The sequence below is a fragment of the Salmo salar genome, chromosome 11 (genome assembly GCF_965601325.2).
Source record: "Salmo salar chromosome 11, fSalSal1, whole genome shotgun sequence".
NCBI classification, from domain to species: domain Eukaryota; kingdom Metazoa; phylum Chordata; class Actinopteri; order Salmoniformes; family Salmonidae; genus Salmo; species Salmo salar.
In genome coordinates, this window is record NC_138301.1 from 76385668 (window position 1) to 76409366 (window position 23699).

Consider the following 23699-nt stretch of genomic DNA (forward strand, 5'->3'; position numbering starts at 1 on the left):
TACTCCGGTCAACAGCCCTGCACCCCCCGCAGCAACTTGCCCAAGCCTCCCCCATTTCTATTTCACACAAATCCAGATAGCTGATGTTCTGAAAGAGCTGCAAAATCTGGACCTCTACAAATCAGCAGGGCTAGATAATCTGGACCCTCTCTTTCTAAAATGATCTGGCGAAATTGTTGCAACCGCTATTACTAGCCTGTTCAACCTCTCTTTCGTATCGTCTGAGATCCCCAAAGATTGGAAAGCTGCCGCGGTCATCCCCCTCTTCAAAGGAGGAGACACTCTCGACCCAAACTGCTACAGACCTAAATCTATCCTACCCTGCCTTTCTAAGGTCTTTGAAAGCCAAGTTAACAAACAGATCACCGACCATTTCCAAACCCACCGTACCTTCTCCGCTATGCAATCTGGTTTCTGAGCTGGTCATGGGTGCACCTTTGCCACGCTCAAGGTCCTAAACGATATCATAACCGCCATTGATAAGAGACAATACTGTGCAGCTGTATTCATCAACCTGGCCAAGGCTTTCGACTCTGTCAATCACCACATTCTTATCGGCAGACTCAACAGCCTTGGTTTCTCAAATGACTGCCTCGCCTGGTTCACCAACTTCTTCTCAGACAGAGTTCAGTGTGTCAAATCGGAGGGCCTGTTGTCCGGACCTCTGGCAGTCTCTATGGGGTGCCACAGGGTTCAATTCTTGGGCCGACTCTTTTTTCTGTATACATCAATGATGGCGCTCTTGCTGCTGGTAATTCTCTGATCCACCTCTACGCAGACGACACCATTCTGTATACTTCTGGCCCTTCTTTGGACACTGTGTTAACAAACCTCCAGACGAGCTTCAATGCCATACAACTCTCCTTCCGTGGTCTCCAACTGCTCTTAAATGCAAGTCAAACTAAATGAATGCTCTTCAACCGATCGCTGCCCGCACCTGCCCCGCCCGTCCAGCATCATTATTCTGGACGGTTCTGACTTAGAATATGTGGACAACTACAAATACCTAGGTGTCTGGTTAGACTATAAACTCTCCTTCCAGACTCACATTAAGCATCTCCAATCCAAAATTAAATCTAGAATCGGCTTCCTATTTCACAACAAAGCATCCTTCACTCATGCTGCCAAATATACCCTCGTAAAACTGACTATCCTACCGATCCTCGACTTCGGCGATGTCATTTACAAAATAGCCTCCAACACTCTACTCAGCAAATTGGATGCAGTCTATCACAGTGCCATCTGTTTTGTCACCAAAGCCCCATATACTACCCACCACTGCGACCTGTATGCTCTCGTTGGCTGGCCCTCGCTTCATATTCGTCGCCAAACCCACTGGCTCCAGGTCATCTATATGTATTTCCTAGGTAAAGCACCGCCATATCTCAGCTCACTGGTCACCATAGCAGCACCCACCCGTAGCACCCACTCCAGCAGGTATATCTCGCTGGTCACCCCCAAAGCTAATTCCTCCTTTGGCCGCCTTTCCTTCCAGTTCTCTGCTGCCAATGACTGGAACGAACTGCAAAAATCACTGAAGCTGGAGACTCCTATCTCCCTCACTAACTTTAAGCACCAGCTGTCAGAGCAGCTCACAGATCACTGCACCTGTACATAGCCCATCTGTAAATAGCCCATCCAACTACCTCATCCCCATACTGTAATTTATTTTATTTATTTTGCTCATTTGCACCCCAGTATCTCTACTTGCAAACTCATCTTCTGCACATCTATCAAACAAGTGTTTAATTGCTGTATTGTAATTTTCTCGCCACTATGGCCTATTTATTGCCTTACCTCCCTTATCCTACCTCATTTGCACACACTGTATATAGACCTTTTCTATTGTATTATTTACTGCATGTTTGTTTATTCCATGTGTAACTCTTTGTTGTTGTTTGTGTTGCACTGTTTTGCTTTATCTTGGCCAGGTCGCAATTGTAAATGAGAACTTGTTCTCAACTAGCCTACCTGGTTAAATAAAGGTGAAATACAATTTTTTAAATCATGTACATAATTAATATGTTGTACTGTAAATATGTAGCCATTGAAAAAATCTGATGTATCGTGGTGGAAAGTTTGAAATCATGCCATGAACAAGATCATTTTATATATGGAATAAATCATTACATTTACATTTGAGTCATTTAGCAGACACTCTTATCCAGAGCGACTTACAGTTAGTGCATTCATCTTAATATAGCTAGGTGGGACAACAACATTATCACTGTCACACCCTGATCTGTTTCACCTGTCTTTGTGCTTGTCTCTACCCCCTTCCAGGTGTAGCCCATCTTCCCCAGTGTATTTATACCTGTGTTCTTTGTTTGTTTGTTGCCAGTTCATTTTGTTTTGTCAAGGCTACCGGAGTTTTTCCTGTGCTTCTCTTTCTCTAGTTCCTGTTTTCTAGTTTTCCCGGTTTTGACCATTCTTCCTGCCCTGACCCTGAGCCTGCCTGCCGTTCTGTACCTTGTCACACCACCCTGGATTACATTACATTACATTTAAGTCATTTAGCAGACGCTCTTATCCAGAGCGACTTACAAAATGGTGCATTCACCTTAAGATATCCAGTGGAACAACCACTTTACAATAGTGCATCTAAATCTTTTAAGGGGGGGGGGGGGTTAGAAGGATTACTTTATCCTATCCTAGGTATTCCTTAAAGAGGTGGGGTTTCAGGTGTCTCCGGAAGGTGGTGATTGACTCTGCTGTCCTGGCGTCGTGAGGGAGCTTGTTCCACCATTGGGGTGCCAGAGCAGCGAACAGTTTTGACTGGGCTGAGCGGGAACTGTGCTTCCTCAGAGGTAGGGGGGCCAGCAGGCCAGTGGTGGATGAACGCAGTGCCCTTGTTTGGGTGTAGGGCCTGATCAGAGCCTGAAGGTATGGAGGTGCCGTTCCCTTCACAGCTCCGTAGGCAATCACCATGGTCTTGTAGCGGATGCGAGCTTCAACTGGAAGCCAGTGGAGAGAGCAGAGGAGCGGGGTGACGTGAGAGAACTTGGGAAGGTTGAACACCAGACGGGCTGCGGCGTTCTGGATGAGTTGTAGGGGTTTAATGGCACAGGCAGGGAGCCCAGCCAACAGCGAGTTGCAGTAATCCAGACGGGAGATGACAAGTGCCTGGATTAGGACCTGCGCCGCTTCCTGTGTGAGGCAGGGTCGTACTCTGCGAATGTTGTAGAGCATGAACCTACAGGATCGGGTCACCGCCTTGATGTTAGTGGAGAACGACAGGGTGTTGTCCAGGATCATGCCAAGGTTCTTAGCACTCTGGGAGGAGGACACAAGGGAGTTGTCAACCGTGATGGCGAGATCATGGAACGGGCAGTCCTTCCCCGGGAGGAAGAGCAGCTCCGTCTTGCCGAGGTTCAGCTTGAGCTGGTGATCCGTCATCCACACTGATATGTCTGACAGACATGCAGAGATGCGATTCGCCGCCTGGTTATCAGAAGGGGGAAAGGAGAAGATTAATTGTGTGTCGTCTGCATAGCAATGATAGGAGAGACCATGTGAGGATATGACAGAGCCAAGTGACTTGGTGTATAGCGAGAATAGGAGAGGGCCTAGAACAGAGCCCTGGGGGACACCAGTGGTGAGAGCACATGGTGCGGAGACAGATTCTCGCCACGCCACCTGGTAGGAGCGATCTGTCAGGTAGGACGCAATCCAAGCGTGGGCCGCGCCGGAGATGCCCAACTCGGAGAGGGTGGAGAGGAGGATCTGATGGTTCACAGTATCAAAGGCAGCAGATAGGTCTAGAAGGATGAGAGCAGAGGAGAGAGAGTTAGCTTTAGCAGTGCGGAGAGCCTCCATGACACAGAGAAGAGCAGTCTCAGTTGAATGCCCAGTCTTGAAACCTGACTGATTAGGATCAAGAAGGTCATTCTGAGAGAGATAGCAGGAGAGCTGGCCAAGGACGGCACGTTCAAGAGTTTTGGAGAGAAAAGAAAGAAGGGATACTGGTCTGTAGTTGTTGACATCGGAGGGATCGAGTGTAGGTTTTTTCAGAAGGGGTGCAACTCTCGCTCTCTTGAAGACGGAAGGGACGTAGCCAGCGGTCAAGGATGAGTTGATGAGCGAGGTGAGGAAGGGGAGAAGGTCTCCGGAAATGGTCTGGAGAAGAGAGGAGGGGATAGGGTCAAGTGGGCAGGTTGTTGGGCGGCCGGCCGTCACAAGACGCGAGATTTCATCTGGAGAGAGAGGGGAGAAAGAGGTCAAAGCACAGGGTAGGGCAGTGTGAGCAGGACCAGCGGTGTCGTTTGACTTAGCAAACGAGGATCGGATATCGTCAACCTTCTTTTCAAAATGGTTGACGAAGTCATCCGCAGAGAGGGAGGAGGGGGGGGGAGGGGGAGGAGGATTCAGGAGGGAGGAGAAGGTAGCAAAGAGCTTCCTAGGGTTAGAGGCAGATGCTTGGAATTTAGAGTGGTAGAAAGTGGCTTTAGCAGCAGAGACAGAAGAGGAGAATGTAGAGAGGAGTGAGTGAAAGGATGCCAGGTCCGCAGGGAGGCGAGTTTTCCTCCATTTCCGCTCGGCTGCCCGATTACTGACCTCTGCCTGCCCTGACCCTGACTTATTCCATTTATATAATGATCTTATTCATGGCATGATTTCAAATGTTCCACCATGATACACCAGGGGCTGTGAGGTGGGGTGCTGTGAGATTATTTAAGATAGTCTTTGTCCTAGCTTCAGGGGGAAGCTGGTTCCAACATTGGGTTGCCAGGACAGAGAAGAGCTTGGACTGGGCTGAGCGGGAGCTGCCCTCCCGTAGGGGTGGGAGGGCCAAGACACCAGAGGTGGCACCCATGAGTGAAAAGCAGAAATGACAAGTATAGAACATATACAGTATTGTGTACCCTACAGGTTATCTCTGTTACTTCACTTACTACTTCACTTACTACAGTTTATCAAACAGGGGAGGAGCTCTGATGTCCGTTCAGACCCCAGTCCTACCCACTTACAGTTTACGGAAAATGTGCTGTTTTAATATTTGTCCAGTAGGTTTCCTCAAGGAGAAAGCCCCCACTTATATGTCAAAGATAATAAAACAAAAACACTATAGTAAATGCTACAGTAATTTCTGCAAAAACACTACAATAAATACTACAGTATACTGCAATAATGTTCGCTATAACACTATAATAAATACTACAGTATGCTATAGTCATGACCACAACAACACTACAGTGAATACTATAGTATATAAATATATTAATACTACAGTATTCATACCATATCAAATCAAATCAAATGTTATTGGTCACATACACATGGTTAGCAGATGTTAATGCGAGTGTAGCGAAATGCTTGTGCTTCTAGTTCTGACCATGCAGTAATATCTAACAAGTAATCTAACAATTTCACAACAACTACCTTATACACACAAGTGTAAAGGAATTAATAAGAATATGTACATGTAAATATATGGATGAGCGATGGCCGTGCAGCATAGGCAAGATGTAGTAGATGGTATAGAGTATAGTATATACATATGAGATGAGTAATGTAGGGTATGTAAACATTATATAAAGTGGCATTGTATAAAGTGACTAGTGATACATTTATTACATCAATTTTTTCATTATTAAAGTGGCTAGAGATGAGTCAGTATGTTGGCAGCTGCCACTCAATGTTAGTGATGGCTGTTTAACAGTCTGATGGCCTTGGCCCATAGCTTACTATAGCATTTTTTCATGTGGTTACCCATGGCATTCACAAACGTTCACATGCACACTACAATACACACAAGCCTAACACACTTAAACTCACACAAAATGTGTAACACACTAAAACTATTATGCCCACACATGGCAGCAACAAACATATATAAAGATGAGTTGATACTGACCCAAATGTAAAAGCCTCCTGAAAACAAAGCTTGTGTCTACTAGCTGCACTAGACCAGACAGAATAAACCCTTGTCACCTACTCAAACAGTGACAGACAAAATCTCAGGACCAAAGAGACCTTATGACATAGCCTATAACCTATGGCATCTCCAATGAGATAGGGTGTTATTTGGTAAGTAGAACACACACTGCTTGGACAGCAATCAACACGGTGACCCATTGGAATCCAGTTGAATCAATTACTTCTACTGGCTCACTGGCACAGTTTTAAAAGCTGCCTCATGCCATTTGGATGGGAAAATAACTAGTAACTGGTGTTTGTTCCATATAAAAATAATTGTTTTATTCAAATCAAATTGATGATGGCTCAAATGCATGTCACCTTGTCCTCCAATCATGGATGATTAATATGACTGATTAATGCAATTTATTAATTACAGTATTATTTTAGTAATGTTATGTTATTTGCAGAGATTATAACAGTTCTAGTTGAGTGTCTATACATTATGGACTATTGTAGTTTCATCACATGACTTGTACTAAAACATTACTTGTACAGCATGTTGTTTGCAGGGTTCACTTGCAAAAGAGACATGTGTCTCAATGTTGACTCCCTGCAAAAGTTAAAGTAAAATAATAAAAACTGCCTATACTATGAAACTGGTTTCATGTTTATTCTTCATCAATAAAGCATGTATATTTCACAACGTTGCGGAATATCAAAAGGACATCCGCACTTAAATGTATTGAACTTGAGTAACTGTGTCATTGACACTAAGGCAGAAATAAACAACAAAACACATCAGAACATACCGTTTCTCCTCTAAAAACCATAGGCCATTCTTGCTTCTCGATCAGATGTCGCAGATTCGACAGCAGACCCGTCACCAGACGCATGAATGAACCACACAAATGTACAGTGCACCCAGCGCGCAGTGAACAAATTACTGGTGATGTCCTTACCTCCAACAGCGGAAGGTCGGGGTCCAATTGGGTGAAGCTATGCAGGACAACGGGGCTCACATTCCCGGCGACCTCTAGTTTCACCGCGTCCCAGATGTTGCGAATCCTCCAGGTGCTGGCATCGAACATCACATCAGGGGAACCCAGCTTGATTATGCGCCCCTCGCACTGAGCTACTGTTAGATAAACCATTGGTGTTGTCCGTCTGTATTGCTACAACAGCAACATTGTTACGAAGCCCACACCGCGGTAGTCTTCCATCATGTCATGCGGTTAAAAACGGCGGCACGGTCTTTTTTCTCACAAAAGCAAGCAGAATGTAGGCTACAAACCGATTTGTGTGTGTGTACAATACGTATGTCTGCTGCGGGAAGCGAGGACGGGGTTAGCTTGGAAAGGTCCTCCACAGATCCTCCTCCGACGCAGGAAGCCTGCCCTCTCTTGAGAAGCTAATGTCATTTTCGCAGCAAAGTGATGAGGGTAGAAAGTCGTTCTGTAGGACATAGGTAGTAAACTTTAGTGCTCTTACCACGATTCACACCCTCATGTTAACATTTCTAAATGTAACCTTTATTTCACTAGTCAGTTAAGAACAAATTCTTATTTACAATGACGGCCTACCCCGGCCAAACCTGGGCCAATTGCGCTCTGCCCTATGGGACTCCCAATCACGGCCGGATGTGATACAGCCTGGATTCGATCCAGGGACTGTAGTGATGCCTCTTGCACTGAGATGCAGTGCTTTAGACTGCTGCGCCACTCGGGAGTATAAGGGCCTATGCATAAGGTGGCCACCAAAAGAAATGTAAACAACTGGGCAAAATGTCTCATGACCTTTTCAGTTTTCACTTGCAAATAGCCCTTGATTTCTATGATAGATCTGTATCCTTCTATCAAGAAATGACATCCATTCCATGAGAGCAATATTAGGCTCTTTTGCCACTATGGGCAATATACCGCGGCTAAGGGCTGTTCTTAGTCACGATGCAACTGGATACAGCCCTTAGCCAAGGTACAGTGTATTGGCCATTTACCACAAACACCTGAGGTGCATTTTTGCTATTATAAACTGGTTACCAATGTCATTAGAGCAGTGGTATATGGACTGATATATCACGGCTGTCAGCCAATCAGCATTCAGGGCTCGAACCACCCAGTTTATAATAGTGTCTATAGCTCTACTGTGCAGTATGCATGCCAGAGCATGAATTGTGATTTATAAGGGTGGTGCTCTTCCCAAAACCATCTGTTAAACATTTCTAACAAATCTTTTAAGCCTACATTCAAACCTACATTCTCACTGTCTACCACCTTAAAGTGATATAAAAAAATGGACATAATGTTGTATTACACTATAGACGGGTTAGCTGACAACGTCACGAACATGATGTGCACGCTTCAAAGGGGTAGAAAGCCGTATGTTGTTATGATTCTGGATGGCCAGATAGCTAGCAACAATGACAAGAAACTGCTTTGTGGAATTGTAAGTGGCTCGTTCTTGATAGCATGTCTTGTTTTGAGTTGTTTTGACTGATAATATTGCAAATATTTGCAAGAGAACTTGCTAACAATTGTAACAATGTATTTGAGAGACAAGTGTTCATTGTGCAACTATTTGTTTTCAATAAATATTGGAGACCAAATATAGTTTACAAGTTATCAACAATCTATCCAACCCCGGCTGTTTTGCCCCACAGTTGAGCAAGCGTCAGTTTTTTTGCTAAACAACCAACCCTTGTATAGCATTGAAGCATATTTACTCTGGGCCTGCTTAAAGGCAATGTTTGAAAAACCGTCTTTCACAGTGTAAAATTACACTGTGAAAGTGAAATACAAAACAGAGAAAGAAACAAACTCATTTGTGTCTCGAGTTGCCCCCACACATCTCCATAGCAACATCTTGGCTGCTCCACTTTCTACATCTGTTTTGCGTTATGCGTGGACTGAGTAGGCCGACTCACTGCCAGTAAGCACAGGCTGAAAACCAGGGTTGGGTAGTAGTGAACTAAAAAAAAGAAACGTCCTCATTTTCAGCAAATTTAACATGTGTAAATATTTGTATGAACATAACAAGATTCAACAACTGAGACATAAACTGAACAAGTTCCACACACATTTGACTAACAGAAATGGAATAATGTGTCCCTGAACAAAGGGGGGTCAAAATCAAAAGTAGCAGTCAGTATCTGGTGTGGCCACCAGCTGCATTAAGTACTGCAGTGCATCTCCTCCTCATGGACTGCACCAGATTTGCCAGTTCTTACTGTGAGATGTTACCCCACTCTTCCACCAAGGCACCTGCAAGTTCCTGAACATTTCTGGGGGAAATGGCCCAAGCCCTCACCTTCCGATCCAACAGGTCCCAGACGTGCTCAATGGGATTGAGATCTGGGCTCTTCACTGGCCATGGCAGAACACTGACATTCCTGTCTTGCAGGAAATCATGCACAGAACAAGCAGTATGGCTGGTGGCATTGTCATGCTGGAGGGTCATGTCAGGATGAGCCTGCAGGAAGGGTACCACATGAGGGAGGAGGATGTCTTCCCTGTAATGCACAGTGTTGAGATTGCCTGCAATGACAACAAGCTCAGTCCGATGATGCTGTGACACACCGCCCCAGACCATGACAGACCCTCCACCTCCAAATCGATCCCGCTCCAGAGTACAGGCCTTGGTGTAACGCTCATTCCTTCGACGATAAACGCGAATCTGACCATCACCGCTGGTGAGACAAAACCGTGACTTGTCAGTGTGGAGCACTTTTTGCCAGTCCTGTCTGGTCCAGAGACGGTGGGTTTGTGCCCATAGGCAACGTTGTTGCCGGTGATGTCTGGTGAGGACCTGCCTTACAACAGGCCTACAAGCCCTCAGTCCAGCCTCTCTCAGCCTATTGCGGACAGTCTGAGCACTGATGGAGGGATTGTGCGTTCCTGGTGTAACTCGGGCAGTTGTTGTTGCCATCCTGTACCTGTCCCGCAGGTGTGATATTCGGATGTACCGATCCTGTGCAGGTGTTGTTACACGTCGTCTGCCACTGCGAGGACGATCAGCTGTCCGTCCTGTCTCCCTGTAGCGCTGTCTTAGGCGTCTCACAGTACGGACATTGCAATTTATTGCTTTGGCCACATCTACAGTCCTCATGTCTCCTTGCAGCATGCCTAAGGCACGTTCACACAGATAAGCAGGGACCCTGGGCATCTTTCTTTTGGTGTTTTCTAGAGTCAGTAGAAAGGCCTCTTTAGTGTCCTAAGTTTTCATAACTGACCTTAATTGCCTACCGTCTGTAAGCTGTTAGTGTCTTAACGACCGTTCCACAGGTGCATGTTCATTAATTGTTTATGGTTCATTGAACAAGCATGGGAAACAGTGTTTAAACCCTTTACAATGAAGATCTGTTTAGTTATTTGGATTTTTTACAAATTATCTTTGAAAGACAGGGTCCTGAAAAAGGGATGTTTCTTTTTTTGCTGAGTTTATATGTAGTTCAACTAGTAATTTAACAACATTTTGCAGAACTTTGGTGGTAAATGAACTATATTCAAATCTAGGTAGTGTTTTCAGTAGTTAATAACTTTTTTTGCCATGTAAGCGGTATGATAATTACTGGAAGAACACGCTACTTTTTTTTGCAAAAATAAAATATGGATGAAGTACGCAATAATTTATTTTCTATTTCGGAATCAGATCTGCCTAATTTCACTTTAAATATATTTTTGGGTGTTAATAGACTAAATTACAAATTCTGTTAATTTTACACCAAAGTGAACTGTTCTTGCAATTTGTTGTCTATGACATTTCAGATTGACTTATGACAATTTTGTAGTGAACTACTTTTTCAAAGTAACTCTGGTTAAGTAAACTATATTTTTCATATGGGTAGCTTTAGTGTAGCTACTTTCAGTGTGAAGAAATTCGTAGCTTGGTAAACTATCTTTTCAGAGTAGCTTCCAACACTGCTGAAAATAAATTTAGAGAGGCTGAGGAATGTGACGAAAGAGAAGGGAGAGGAGGGGGAAAGGGGGTTTGGTGACGGAGGATGTTGGGGTCCTGCTGTCTACAGTGATAAACTGAGGTCATGGGTGGGTTTCTAAGTGAGTATGAGATTGTACCTTTGCATAATTGTGAATGTCTTATTGTAATGAAACATGTAATAAACGTACAGCGTTTTCAGAAAGTACTCAGACCCTTTTTTTTGGTACCCTTACCCAGATTTATGCCTCGACACAATGATGTCTCTGAGCTCCACGAACAATTCCTTTGACCTCATGGCTTGGTTTTTGCTCTGACATGTACTGTCAACTGTGGACCTTCTACAGAAAGGAGTGTGCTTTTCCAAATCATGTCCAATCAATTGAATTTACCACAGGTGGACTCCAATCAAGTTGTAGAAACATCTCAAGGATGATCAATGGAAACAGGATACACTTAAACTCAATTTCAAGTCTCAAAGCAAAGGGTCTGAATACTTACGTAAATGTGATATTTACGTTTTTTGCAACAATTTCTAAAACCTGTTTTTGGTTTGTCATTATGGGGTATTGTGTGTAGATTGATGAGGGGAGAAAAAAACTATTTCATCCATTTTATAATAAGGCTGTAAAGCAGGGGCACAACTTTCACTGGGGACATGGGGGACATGTCCCCCTAAATTGTAAAATTGCATTTTTGTCCACCCCAGTTTTATCATTGGAATGTGATAGAAAACGAGGCACGGGTGTGCTTTAGGACCACGTGGACACATCCGAGCGGTCGGGTAGGCTGTTTGGAGTGTTTATCCGACTTAATAAAGAAAATATATGAAAAAATTATAATAATTTCCCCCCCACACCTCTAAACCAAAGTTGCGCCCCTGCTGTAACGTAACAAAATATGGAAAAAGTCAAGGGGTCTGAATACTTCCGATGCACTGTATGTATTTATTGTGCGTCTGTGAGTGTGTGTGTATGTGTGTGTGCGCGCACACACCAGAGAAAAAGCGTTTATACTCCTTTTGACTTTCCCTGCTTGTTCCAATAGGTAATCGCTGTAGAACATTTTTGCTGCAGGCTTCAGTTTACTATTGGCAGGGGGATGACTTCAATAACATGAAATCACGGGTGAGTAGTACACAGCCCCCTGCACTCTTACATGAGAGATAAATGGTACGGTGGCACACTGCCCTTGCGATCACTTAAGTCATGTCAACTCAGCCACTGCACTAAGTGACAACCCAGTGTACAGTATATGACTTCCTTGTTGTTTGGTCAAATGGACCGGAAACTAGGAGAGGAAGAGAGAGGCCAGACAGAGAGATGGAAATGAGGGGAGGGAAGCAGTGGTGTAAAGTACTTAACCTCTATGGGATCGGTGTCCCTATACTGGGACGGTTGTTGCTAACGTGCGCTAATGTGACTAGAATGACGTTGTAAGTAACATCCAACTTTCCAGGACATAGACATGTCTTATATGTGCAGAAAGCTTAAGTTCTTGTTATTCTAACTGCACTGTCCAATTTACTGTAGGTATTACAGTAAAAAAATACCATTCTATTGCTTGAGGAGAGTGCACAACAACAAAAAACTTTTATCACGGCACTTGGTTTGATACATTCACCTCTGAAGGTAAATAATGTACTTACATTCAGTAATCTTGCTCTGATTTGTCATCCTGAGGGTCCCAGAGATAAAATGTAGTATTGTTTTGTTTGATAAAATCCATTTTATATTCAAATGTAGGAACTGGGTTCTAAAGTTTGAACCCCTGCTGTTTCTGGCCCCACACCCAACCGCCCGGTCATCTAGATGTGTGAAGGTTAGTGTCTTTTCTATAGGGAAGCTAATTTTCCATCGTGTATGACCTTCCTGGGAGTGTGTAAATTTACATTTTTTATTGCCATATCATTTTTTATTACCATATCATGTTTTATGTTCTCTATAGTCATGTAGTTGAAAATGTATCAATTGACCAATTCGGCACATTTGGGCAGACTTGATACAACATTTTGTGCAGTATTACAACGCTTCACTGGATCAGTCTGAAACTTTGCACATACACTGCTGCCATCTAGTGAACAGCATCTAAATTTAGTCTAAACTCCAATATTATACTAAGGCCTTTCTCTTCCATTTCAAAGGTGATTAAAAAATAAAATAATTGAAAACGCATTTTTTTTTTTGTATTATCTTTTACCAGATCTAATGTGTTATATTCTCCTACATTAATTTCACACTTCCACAAACTTCAAAGTGTTTCCTTTCAAATGTAATCAAGAATATGCATATCCTTGCTTCAGGTCCTGAGCTACAGGCAGTTAGATATGGGTATCATTTTAGATGAAAATGTAAAAAAAAGGGTCCGATCTTAAGTAAAAATACTTTAAAGTACTACTTATCAAGACATTTTTGGGGTATCTGTACTATACTTTACTGTTCATATTTTTTGACAACTTTTACTTCACTACATTCCTAAAGAAAATTATGTACTTTTTACTCCATACATTTTCCCTGACACCCAAAAGTACTCGTTACATTTTGAATGCTTAGCAGGACAAAAAAAAAGGTTAAATTCACACACTTATCAAGAGAACTTCCCTTGTCATCCCTACTGAGTCTGATCTGGCGGATTCACTAAACACATGCTTTGTTTGTAAATTATGTCTGAGTGTTGGAGTGTGCCCCTGGCTATACATAAAAAAACAAAAACAAGAAAATGGTGCTATCTGGTTTGCTTAATATAAGGAATGTGAAATGATTTATACTTTTACTTTTGATACTTAAGTATACTTAAAACCAAATACTTTTAGACTTTTACTCAAGTAGTATTTTACTGGGTGACTTTCACTTTTACTTGAGTCGTTTTCTATTAAGGTATCTTTACTTTTACTCAAGTATGAGATTTGGGTACTTTTTCCACCACTGCTCTGTGGAGGCTTATTATTGCCTATATTTTTGACTCTTCGGCATTTTCGACAGTAACCTGCAGGTAAGGTTCAGAAACGAATTATGGGATGTCATTTTATTAGTCGGTCTGGCTTTTTTGTGATCCCAGAATATAAAATGTTTATTGGAGCAGAAATAGCTTGTGTGCTACTTGAGGGTAGCTTTGAACCAAAGATTCTCAAGCACGTTATATAATAGTGTGGGCCGGGGCTATCAACCTTAGCCATCACCGATGGACGAATCACGGCAGAGATTTCCTCTTATTTTCTGCTCGTCAGACATCAGTGTTGGTTACAGATGAGAGAAATGTATTTGAAAATAGCACATTTACACAAAAAGCCAGATTCCCAAACGCAGATTAAGACAGATTAATTCCTGGACTAAAAACCACTTTCAATGGAGATTCTTAATTTTCATCCGGGAAACCTTTCCAAAGAGTACAGACATAGTTGTACAGTGTAGGAAATGGCAATGAAAGAGCATTTCTCCCCGTGTCACCTCTCTTTTCTAATTACTACACAGCTACTCAAATAGAACGGAATCCAGGCATAGCTCACCAGCTTTGAAATGCAAGGCATCAATCCTGCTTCATGCCCTGGCCTAAACTGTTCCCTTACCCACTATTGTACACTCTTAGAAAAAAATGTGATATTTACAACCTCAAATGTTCTTCGGCTGTTCCAATAGGATAACCCTTTGAAGAACCCTTTTTGGATTCAGGTGGATCCAAAAAGGGTTCTTCCTGGAACTAAAAAGGGTTCTCCTATTGAAACAGCCAAATAACCCCTTTTTTCTAAGTGTGTAGGTGACCCAAACCACCCATGTCTAACTGCCATTTATCTCTCTCTCTCTCAATCTCTCTCTCTCGCTGTCTCTCTGTCTCTCTATTTCTCTCTCTCCTAATAGGATGAATGATAATAACTCATAAATACCGGTCAAACATGGTAATACAGGACAGCCAATTAACCAGGCGACCCTCATATTCACCAGTTCCTTTCTAGATACAATCAGGTGCATTGCCTCTATAATTATCAAATTAGATCTAGGCTACACTTTGAAGCATAGGGACAGAGGTACAGTAACATTCTTCACTGTTGTATAACATAAAAGTTGCTACAGTAATAGGATTGAAATTAGCCGAATGCCAGTCATGACAGAAATGTGGCTCTGCACTCTGGACTTAAATTATTGGGGTGTCTTGAGAGTTCTGTTTTTAGCGTAATTGTATGCCAAAGTACAGTATATATAATGTATGTTATATCTCTCCATGTGAGGACAAAGACACATTCTCACAGTCCCACACACATACATGATCACATACACATTCATTATAACATCCTCATTCACATACACAAAAACTCATGATCTTTTGAACTCAAGTTCAACACTGTAAAATACGCTCACTAAGTCACACAGGTGAATCCAATACAGACATCCCACTCTTTCTATTTCCCTCTTTTTCCCTCTATTTCTCTCTCTCTCTCACACACACACACACACACACACACACACACACACACACACACACACACACACACACACACACACACACACACACACACACACACACACACACACACACACACACACACACACACACACACACACACACACACACACACACACACACACACACACACAGACAAATATCTGAGCGTTCAAAGCAAGAATCTACAGCAGAGGTCTTCTTTAAAGATGTGATAGACTTCCCCCTGCACTCCCTATCTCCTTCTCCCTCTCCCCCTCCTCCCTCTCTCCCCCTCCTGGTTGAGTAGAAGTATAAATAAGTCCTCATTAAAAAGGTGCTGATCAGTAAAGGAGAAACTGGGACACCACATCCATGAACTATAGCTATGGCTGGTACTACAGCTGAGCCGGATGGGCTTTTGGACTAGGAAATGCAGAGGAATTCTAGAATTCGTTTTTCTGAGAAAATGAAAGTGTAAGTAACTACTGGAAAATTTGCCAAAATATGATGGGATTTCCCAAAATTTGTATAACATTTGTGTTGCGTCAAATCAGAAATACCAAGTTAAGAGTGAACATGATAGTGGAAAAAGAGGGACAGATCTCTTCATCTGCCTATAAAAAGACACTCAATCATTGACACATTGCTGTATTAGAGAAGTTTGTGGTCATACGCACATCCTTAAAAACATAGGTGCTGGGCTAATAAAGAATACTATTATAGAACAAGATGGCCCGCACACTGTTATTACCCATGTTGACAGCACTGGGGTATACAGGTTATTGCTGTATATGCCAGCATAGTAGTAGGACTTGGGCACACATGCACACACACATCCCATGATATGCGGAAGAGCATATGAAGTCGTTGCTAGAAAGTCATGTGACTTCTAGGATAGCCAATGATGACTTAGTCATGTTATGATAGGTCAGGTCACTGCGCAGTGTGTGTGAGTGTATGTGTATGAGTGTGTGTGTGAAGGAGTTGGCTGACCGTAATACGATACGTTCTATTACAGAAAGCCATACGGGGTCGCACGCACACACATACAAAAGAGCAATGTTTTCCTTACCAATACCTACACATGAGGACACCTCGTACTTCTAATAAAAATGACAAAAATAAAAAATATAATAATGATAAATATATAAATATATGAAAGTATTCAGACCTTTTCACTTTTTCCACATTTTGTTATGTTATAGCATTATTCTAAAATTGATTCAATTGTTTTAATACCCCATAATGACAAACAAGATTTTTTTTTTCTGCCTTTGGCAGCGATTACAGCCTCCAGTCTTCTTGGGTATGACGCTACAAGCTTGGCACACTTGTATTTGGGTAATTTCTCCCATTCTTCTCTGCAGATCCTCTCAAGCTCTGTCAGGTCGGATGGGGAGCATCGCTGCACAGCTATTTTCAGGTCTCTCCAGAGATGTTAAATCGGGTTAAAGTCCGGACTCTGGCTAGGACACTCAAGGACATTCAGAGACTTGTCCCGAAGTCACTCCTGATTTGGCTTGGCTTCATGCTTAGGGTCATTGTCCTGTTGGAAGGAGAACCTTCGCCCCAGTCTGAGGTCTCTCTGTACTTTGCTCCATTCATCTTTCCCTTGATCCTGACTAGTCTCCCAGTCCCTGCTGCTGAAAAACATCCCCACAGCATAAGGCTGCCACCACCATGCTTCACCGTAGGGATGGTGCCAGGTTTCCTCCAGACATGACGCTTGGCATTCAGGCCAAAGAGTTCAATCTTGGTTTCATCAGACCAAAGAATTTTGTTTCTCATGGTCTGAGAGTCCTTTAGGAAAACTCCAAGCGGGCTCTCATGTTCATTTTACTGAGGAATGGCTTCCGACTGGCCACTCTACCGTAAAGGCATGATTGGTGGAGTTCAGCAGAGATGGTTGTCCTTCTGAAAGGTTCTCCCTTCTCCACAGAGGAACTCTGGAGCTCTGTCAGAGTGACCATTAGGTTCTTGGTCACCTCCACCAATTGCTCAGTTTGGCCGGGCGGCCAGATCAAGGAAGAGTCTTGGTGGTTCCAAACGTCTTCCATTTAAAAATGATAGAGGCCACTATGTAATTGGGACATTCAATGCTGCAAAAATGTTTTGGTACCCTTCCCCAGATCTGTGCCTCGACACAATCCTGTCTCGGAGCTCTACGGACAATTCCTTCAACCTCATGGCTTGGTTTTTGCTCTGACATGCACTGTCAACTGTGGGACCTTATATAGACAGGTGTGTGCTTTTTCAAATCATGTCCAATCATTTGAATTTACCATTACCACAGGTCGACTCCAATCAAGTTGTAGAAACATCTCAAGGATGACCAATGGAAACAGGATGAATCAGAGATCAAATTTCAAGTCGCATAGCAAAGGATCTGAATTCTTATGTAAATAAGTTATTTCTGTTTTTCTGTTTTATAAATTTGAAAAAATATCTAAAAACCTGTTTTTGCTTCGTCTTGATCGGTTTTTGTATGTAGATCGATGAGGATTTTTATTTTATTTAATCAATTTTACAATAAGGCTGTAACGTAACAAAATGTGGAAAAATTCAAGGGGTCTGAATACTTTCCGAATGCACTGTACATACCACACTATAACATATTCCCTATACACCAGCAGCCCCTCTTACCTGACTGTTGTGATACCAGTGCAAAAAATGCAGAGGGCCTTGCACGCGAGGCTGCTAGGTATTTCTAGGTTGTGTGTGTGTGCATGCTTGACAGCCCTCACCTTGTCCTCAAACCCAAATTGAACCCTCTCGCCAATTCATTTGAGTCCAATTTCATTTCCCATTACCCCTCTCTTATGCAATGGTGGGGGGAGGGAAGGAAAGCACTGTGTTATTTTCAGCAGTGCTGTCCTTCATCGTAATGGAGCTAAAATTGGGTTTTAGAAACCACTCTCATCAAATGCAATTTAACAAATCAAAGGCAGCTGTGTAAAAAAAGCACCCTCCTCCATCCAAAGCCACTTCTTGTCCATGGGTGATCAGATCTAAGGGGGAAACAAGATGTTACAGGGAACCAGCTGTCTCGTGGAATCACTCTTGGTGTAATAAATAGAGAGGAAGCCAAGGAGCTTGAAACAGCTGGAGTCTGGGCGAGACACTCCCAACTATAAGTCAGTCATTTACATAAGCCAGGTGTTTTTTAACTTTTCTGAAACCAAATAGCTGCAGTGTGTTTGATACGATCTGGGTTTATGTCACACCCTGATCTGTTTCACCTGTCTTTGTGATTGTCTCCACCCCCCTCCAGATGTCGCCCATCTTCCCCATTATGCACTGTGTATTTTTACCTGTGTTCTCTGTTTGTCTGTTGCCAGTTCGCTTTGTTTCGTCAAGTCTACTAGCGTTTTACACTCTGTTCCTGTCTCTCGATTGTTCCTGTTTTCTAGTTTTCCCTGTTTGACTTTTTCTGCCTGCACTGACCCTGAACCTACCTGCCGTCTGGTACCGTTGTACCGTTGCCCCACCTCTGGTTTACTGATCCCTGCCTGCCTTGACCTGTCTTTTGCCTGCCCCTGTTGGATTAATAACCTGTTGTTAATTTGACGTTGTCTGCATCTGGGTCTTACCTCAAACGTGATAGTTTAATTGGTTTTCTTTCCTGTAGGAAGTCCTTCTAGGGCCACGGACATCTTTAAGATCAAGAAACACACGTGGGCCAGCTGATCAAGGCTGCCGCCGAAATGCGTCTGTTTGTTCTGACCTCTGGTGCTAAAAAAAATACATTAAACTTAAAGAATATTTCAGTGAGTGCAGGTTTTTCCTTTCTTCCAGTTCCCTGAGGGTCAATAAATGGGCTGAACCATCTAAAGGTATCCCCCACACAGACCCCACGCCATTCCCAGATGAATGGGACAGTCCAGATGGGGCTGGGTTAAATATGAACACAGGAGATCAGAGGACAACCAAGACCATTTTGTTTTGCAGCCCTACCAATTCAAAGGATGTTCTAAAATACACCAAAGATGATTTTGCTAAAGAGGTCACAGGGTACATCCATAGAGATTATAATGCAATAGGTCACTTACACGGCAAAAGGAGAAATAAATTCTATCAAAGTTGGTTGGCTGGTGTCCGTGGAAAGACGGGAAATTGTTCTCATTTGCCTATTTAGTGTTATGTCACTTTCAAGCACATAAACGTATCAACCGATAGCACCTACCCTGTCTAGAACTCCCTTACATAAATCATACCATGACCCCTGACCTGTGCTATGAAAACAGAGACACATGACATGCCAGCACACACAAAACATGACTGAAGTTGACCGTGAGAGATTCACACAACCAGAAGTTACCAAACACTGCAGACACCTCTGAATGTACTTCAAACGTTGCGACAATAACTTTAAGTGTGGTAGTACTTCATTATATAAAGTGACACTAACCACATGAAAAAATAGTATAGCATATTATGGTATAAATGGTTCTCTGTAGTGTTTTTGCTGACTTTACTGTAGTATTTATTTTGCGGACAACAGTATTATTTTGTATTTACTGTAGTATACTGTAGTATTTACAGTAAACTATAGTATAAATACTGTAGTCAAAGAAAACTGTTGTATATACTATAGTAATTAATGTAGTGTTTTTGCAGATTGTAGTATACTGTAGTATTTACTGTAGTGTTTTTGCGGACATTACTGTAGTATTTACTATAGTGTTTTAGTTGAAGTGGAGGCTTTCTCCTTGAGGAAACCTACTGGGGGAATATTAAAAGAGCAAATTTCCCATAACCTGTAGGTAGGACTGGGGTTTGAATTGATAGTTCAGTAGAAAGGCCTCTTTAGTGTCCTAAGTTTTCATAACTGTGACCTTAATTGCATACCATATGTAAGTTGTTAGTGTCTTAACGACCGTTCCACAGGTGCATGTTCATTAATTGTTTATGTTTCATTGAACAAGCATGGGAAACAGTGTTTAAACCCTTTATAATGAAGATCTATGAAGTCATTTGGATTTCTGCGAATTATCTTTGAAAGAAAGTAAATTTTTTTGCTGAGTTCAGTACATTAATGAAAAATCCTCATGCCAGTGTTCAGGTAACATACACATTGTAAAGTGCCTATTGTAAGAACAAATATCAGTTTGAATCTGTGTTCAATCCAGAAAGATTCAAAGGTGAACTGGAGCATACTACATGAGCATATACAGTCACAACAGATATCCACACTACCACTGTGCTAGTATTGCATTATGTGATCCCCTTTCCACACACACTCAGACATCAACCAGCTGGTCCAGTATGAGAGGAACATCCAGCATACACATCATCATCGGCTGGACAAGGGCTCAGTGGAGAGAGCTGAAGCTGAACCAAAGGGATCTCTCTTTACAAGTCCTCTGCTGCGCTTTCCTTTATCTCTTTTCCTCCTCTCTTCCTCACTTGTTGCTTTCCAAAATTTACAAAGGGGAAAATAAGTATCATAAGTAGACTCTCTAAGCCCACCTCTTTAAGGAATACCTAGGATAGGATAAAGTAATCCTTCTAACCCCCCCCCCCCCCCCCCCCCCTTAAATGATTTAGATGCACTATTGTAAAGTGGTTGTTCCACTGGATATCATAAGGTGAATGCACCAATTTGTAAGTCACTCTGGATAAGAGCGTCTGCTAAATGACTTAAATGTAAATGTAGACTAAGAAGTCACCTCTTCTTCCTACAGACTCCATTTTTCCCCTTCTTTGTCTGTCTCTCTTCTTCTCTTTTTCTCCTTCTATGTTTCCCCCTTTTTTTTTTAAATAGTCTCGAAGTTGCTATAAGATCCTTATGACATGCTGCTACATGTTAGAGCTCGTCTGTCTACTACTTTGTGATGCACACACATTGTAAACCTTTAAGGAATCCTGGGGTGTGGGAGCCGAATCAGCAAGCAGGTACTCACTACTCCCTCACTCTTCTCTCCTCTTTGAACAGCTGCTGCTAAAAGGCTATGGAGTGTGGCCGGTTAGCATGTATGTTTGTGTACGTATGAACATATGTCGGTATGTACTGTATGTATGAGCCAGGAGCGAGAGAGAACACTATTAATGATTGAGTACCAAAGAGGTATGGCTGTCGTCTGATCAAGCTTCTATGTGCTTTTTTCCGTCCTCCTCTGTGTACATTGACTTCAATACAAAGGGAAAGGGGGGTACCTAGTCAGTTGTACAACTGAATGCCTTCAACTGAAATGTGTCTTCCGCATTTAACCCAACCCCTGTGAATCAGAGAGGTGCCGGGGGCTGCCTTAATCGACAGCCACGTCTTCAGCACCCGGGGAACAGTTGTCACGTCCTGACCATAGAAAGCTGTTATTTTCTATGGTAGAGTAGGTCAGGGTGTGACAGGGGGGTGTTCTAGTTTAGTTTTCCTATGTTGTCAGGTTCTAGTTTTGTATTTCTATGTTGGGTTTTGTTTGAGATGATCTCCAATTAGAGGCAGCTGGTCCTCGTTGTCTCTAATTGGAGATCATACTTAAGTAGGGTTTTTTTCCACCTGGGTTTGTGGGAGATTATTTCTGAGTTAGTGTATGTTTCTACTCTGCGTCACGGTTTGTTGTTTTTGTTCGTTCAGTTTATTTATGTATGTATTGCAAAGGTTCACAGTGAAAATAAAATGTGGAACGACACACACGCTGCACTTTGGTCCACTCCTCCTTTCGACAACCGTGACAACAGTGGGTTAACTGCCTTGCTCAGAACAACAGATTTTTACCTTATCAGCTCAGGGATTTGATCCAGCAACCTTTCAGTTACTGGCTCAACACTCTAACCACGGGCTACATGGTTCTCACCCCCTTCCATAGACTTACACAGCAATTATGAAGACTTCCGGAGAACGTCCTCCAACCTATCAGAGCTCTTGCAGCATGAACTGACATGTTGTCCATCCAATCAAAGGATCAGAGAATTAATATAGTACTAAAAGCATAAGCTACAGCTAGCTAGCACTGCAGTGCATAAAGAGAGGTGAGTAGTTGACTCAAAGAGAAAAACAATAGTTAAACAGTTTTGAACAAATTCATTTCTTAAAAAATGTAGAAGAAGCAACAGAGAGAGAGCAAGAGGAGCTAGCTATATTTCATTTATTTATTTTTCTTCTTAGTTTACCTTTCACTTACTTAGCTAGCTAATGCAGCTAATTTAGCCTACTCAACAACCTGACTCAAATAGCAAGGAATATTATTTGTGTTAGCTAACGTGAACTAACTCACTTTTGTAGATCGTGCTGGTCCATACAATTTACCTTATTTTAGCGCCCCAAAAACGTAATACTTCCAGATCAACTGTAATATCAATACCATTGTAAAGCACAATTTCTCCCCTTTCCAACAAAATCAATGACGAGACCTTCATGATGCCCATCTCTGCATGATTCAAGAAGGCAATGAGCTCCGTCGGGTCTTTTTAATAATGGCGGGTGGGGAAGCTAAACCTATTACGTGATAGTGAGAAGGAGAGATGTCGTGGGGAAACTTCTTTTTTCACTCAATCTGTCCAACTTATCACCTTATCACCTCTAAAATGTAAATAAAACACTATAAAGAGTTTATATAATGTGTCATTACATACCTATTTGAAGGTTTGTGTCGAATTTGAATCAGGTTTTTAGGGCAATGCTAAAGTGATCTTCAGAAGTAAACAACGGCTTTTGAGACTCATGATAGCTTGCAGTGATGACGCACGAAATGACTAGGTATCCCCGTGTCCCTTTCTTGTTTTTAAATGGTGAGAGAAGTGCTACACCAGGTGGAGAGAGGCTGTATGACACAAAATTAGTTGCATTATGCGTTCTGTACATTACGCCATGACACGTCACAATTTAACGTACAGCGTCGGAGGGGTCAGTTTTTTCACATTTTCTCCAATACTATAGAGCCATTACCATGTCAATCAACGCTTGAATAGAAACATGGTTCACACCCCAGATTTTGATGTCAACACAATCGCTACAGTCCCATTAGTTTTCATTGCAGCCTCGTTTGAATGTCGCGGTTGCGCAAATTTGTACAGAATGGGGTTAGTCATCGTTAGCTGGCTAAGGCTATCCAACATCGCAACTCTTCTACATTATGTTATTTTTAGCATTACATTGTTATTGATTACTGCATTGTTGTGTTTAGACCAGAAAGGCATTTTACTGTACATGTGCATGTGATATATTTTTTTTTAATTGAAACTAAAGTCAAGGTAAGCTTTCGGTTTCATTAATTTATTGCCACCGGGGCCTGCTGGTGTAACTGCTAAACTGGTAGCTGTAAACTTTACTGTGTGATTGTACACATGGATTGGATTGTGGGTTTACTAACTTGTTAATTAGAGTTTGTTGACTATAACGTTAACAATGTATGCTGTGTAGCGTTTAACGATTATGATAGGAAGGTTTGGCTTGTAGATGTTTTTTGCATCTGGTCACAGAGAGCTGTTGTGTTGTGCACTGAAGTCCACAAGCAATGGGAAAAGGTGAGAGGAGGACAACGTGTAGATGCAGGAAG

The 23699-nt window shown here is 42.3% G+C and overlaps 1 protein-coding gene and 1 non-coding gene across 7 annotated transcripts in view; one reads left to right on the top strand and one right to left on the bottom strand.

Moving 5' to 3' along the window:
• Positions 1–23699, bottom strand: part of LOC106562829 (ral guanine nucleotide dissociation stimulator) — a 143809-nt gene that overhangs the window by 98346 nt on the left and 21764 nt on the right. Inside the window, exon 1 of one of the 6 annotated variants that reach the window (XM_014127853.3) lies at positions 6819–7438. The exons of 3 other annotated variants lie outside the window; for them this stretch is intronic. In XM_014127853.3, the coding sequence (XP_013983328.1) occupies positions 6819–7010 (192 nt within the window). In that variant the 5' untranslated portion in view covers positions 7011–7438. Of the gene's footprint in view, positions 1–6818; positions 7439–23699 lie in introns of those variants that run through there. 2 more of the 6 variants (XM_014127851.3, XM_014127852.3) reach the window with 2 other exon arrangements.
• Positions 4978–5030, top strand: LOC123725302 (U7 small nuclear RNA). The gene has a single exon (XR_006757800.1). It is a non-coding gene; the product is annotated as a U7 small nuclear RNA (small nuclear RNA).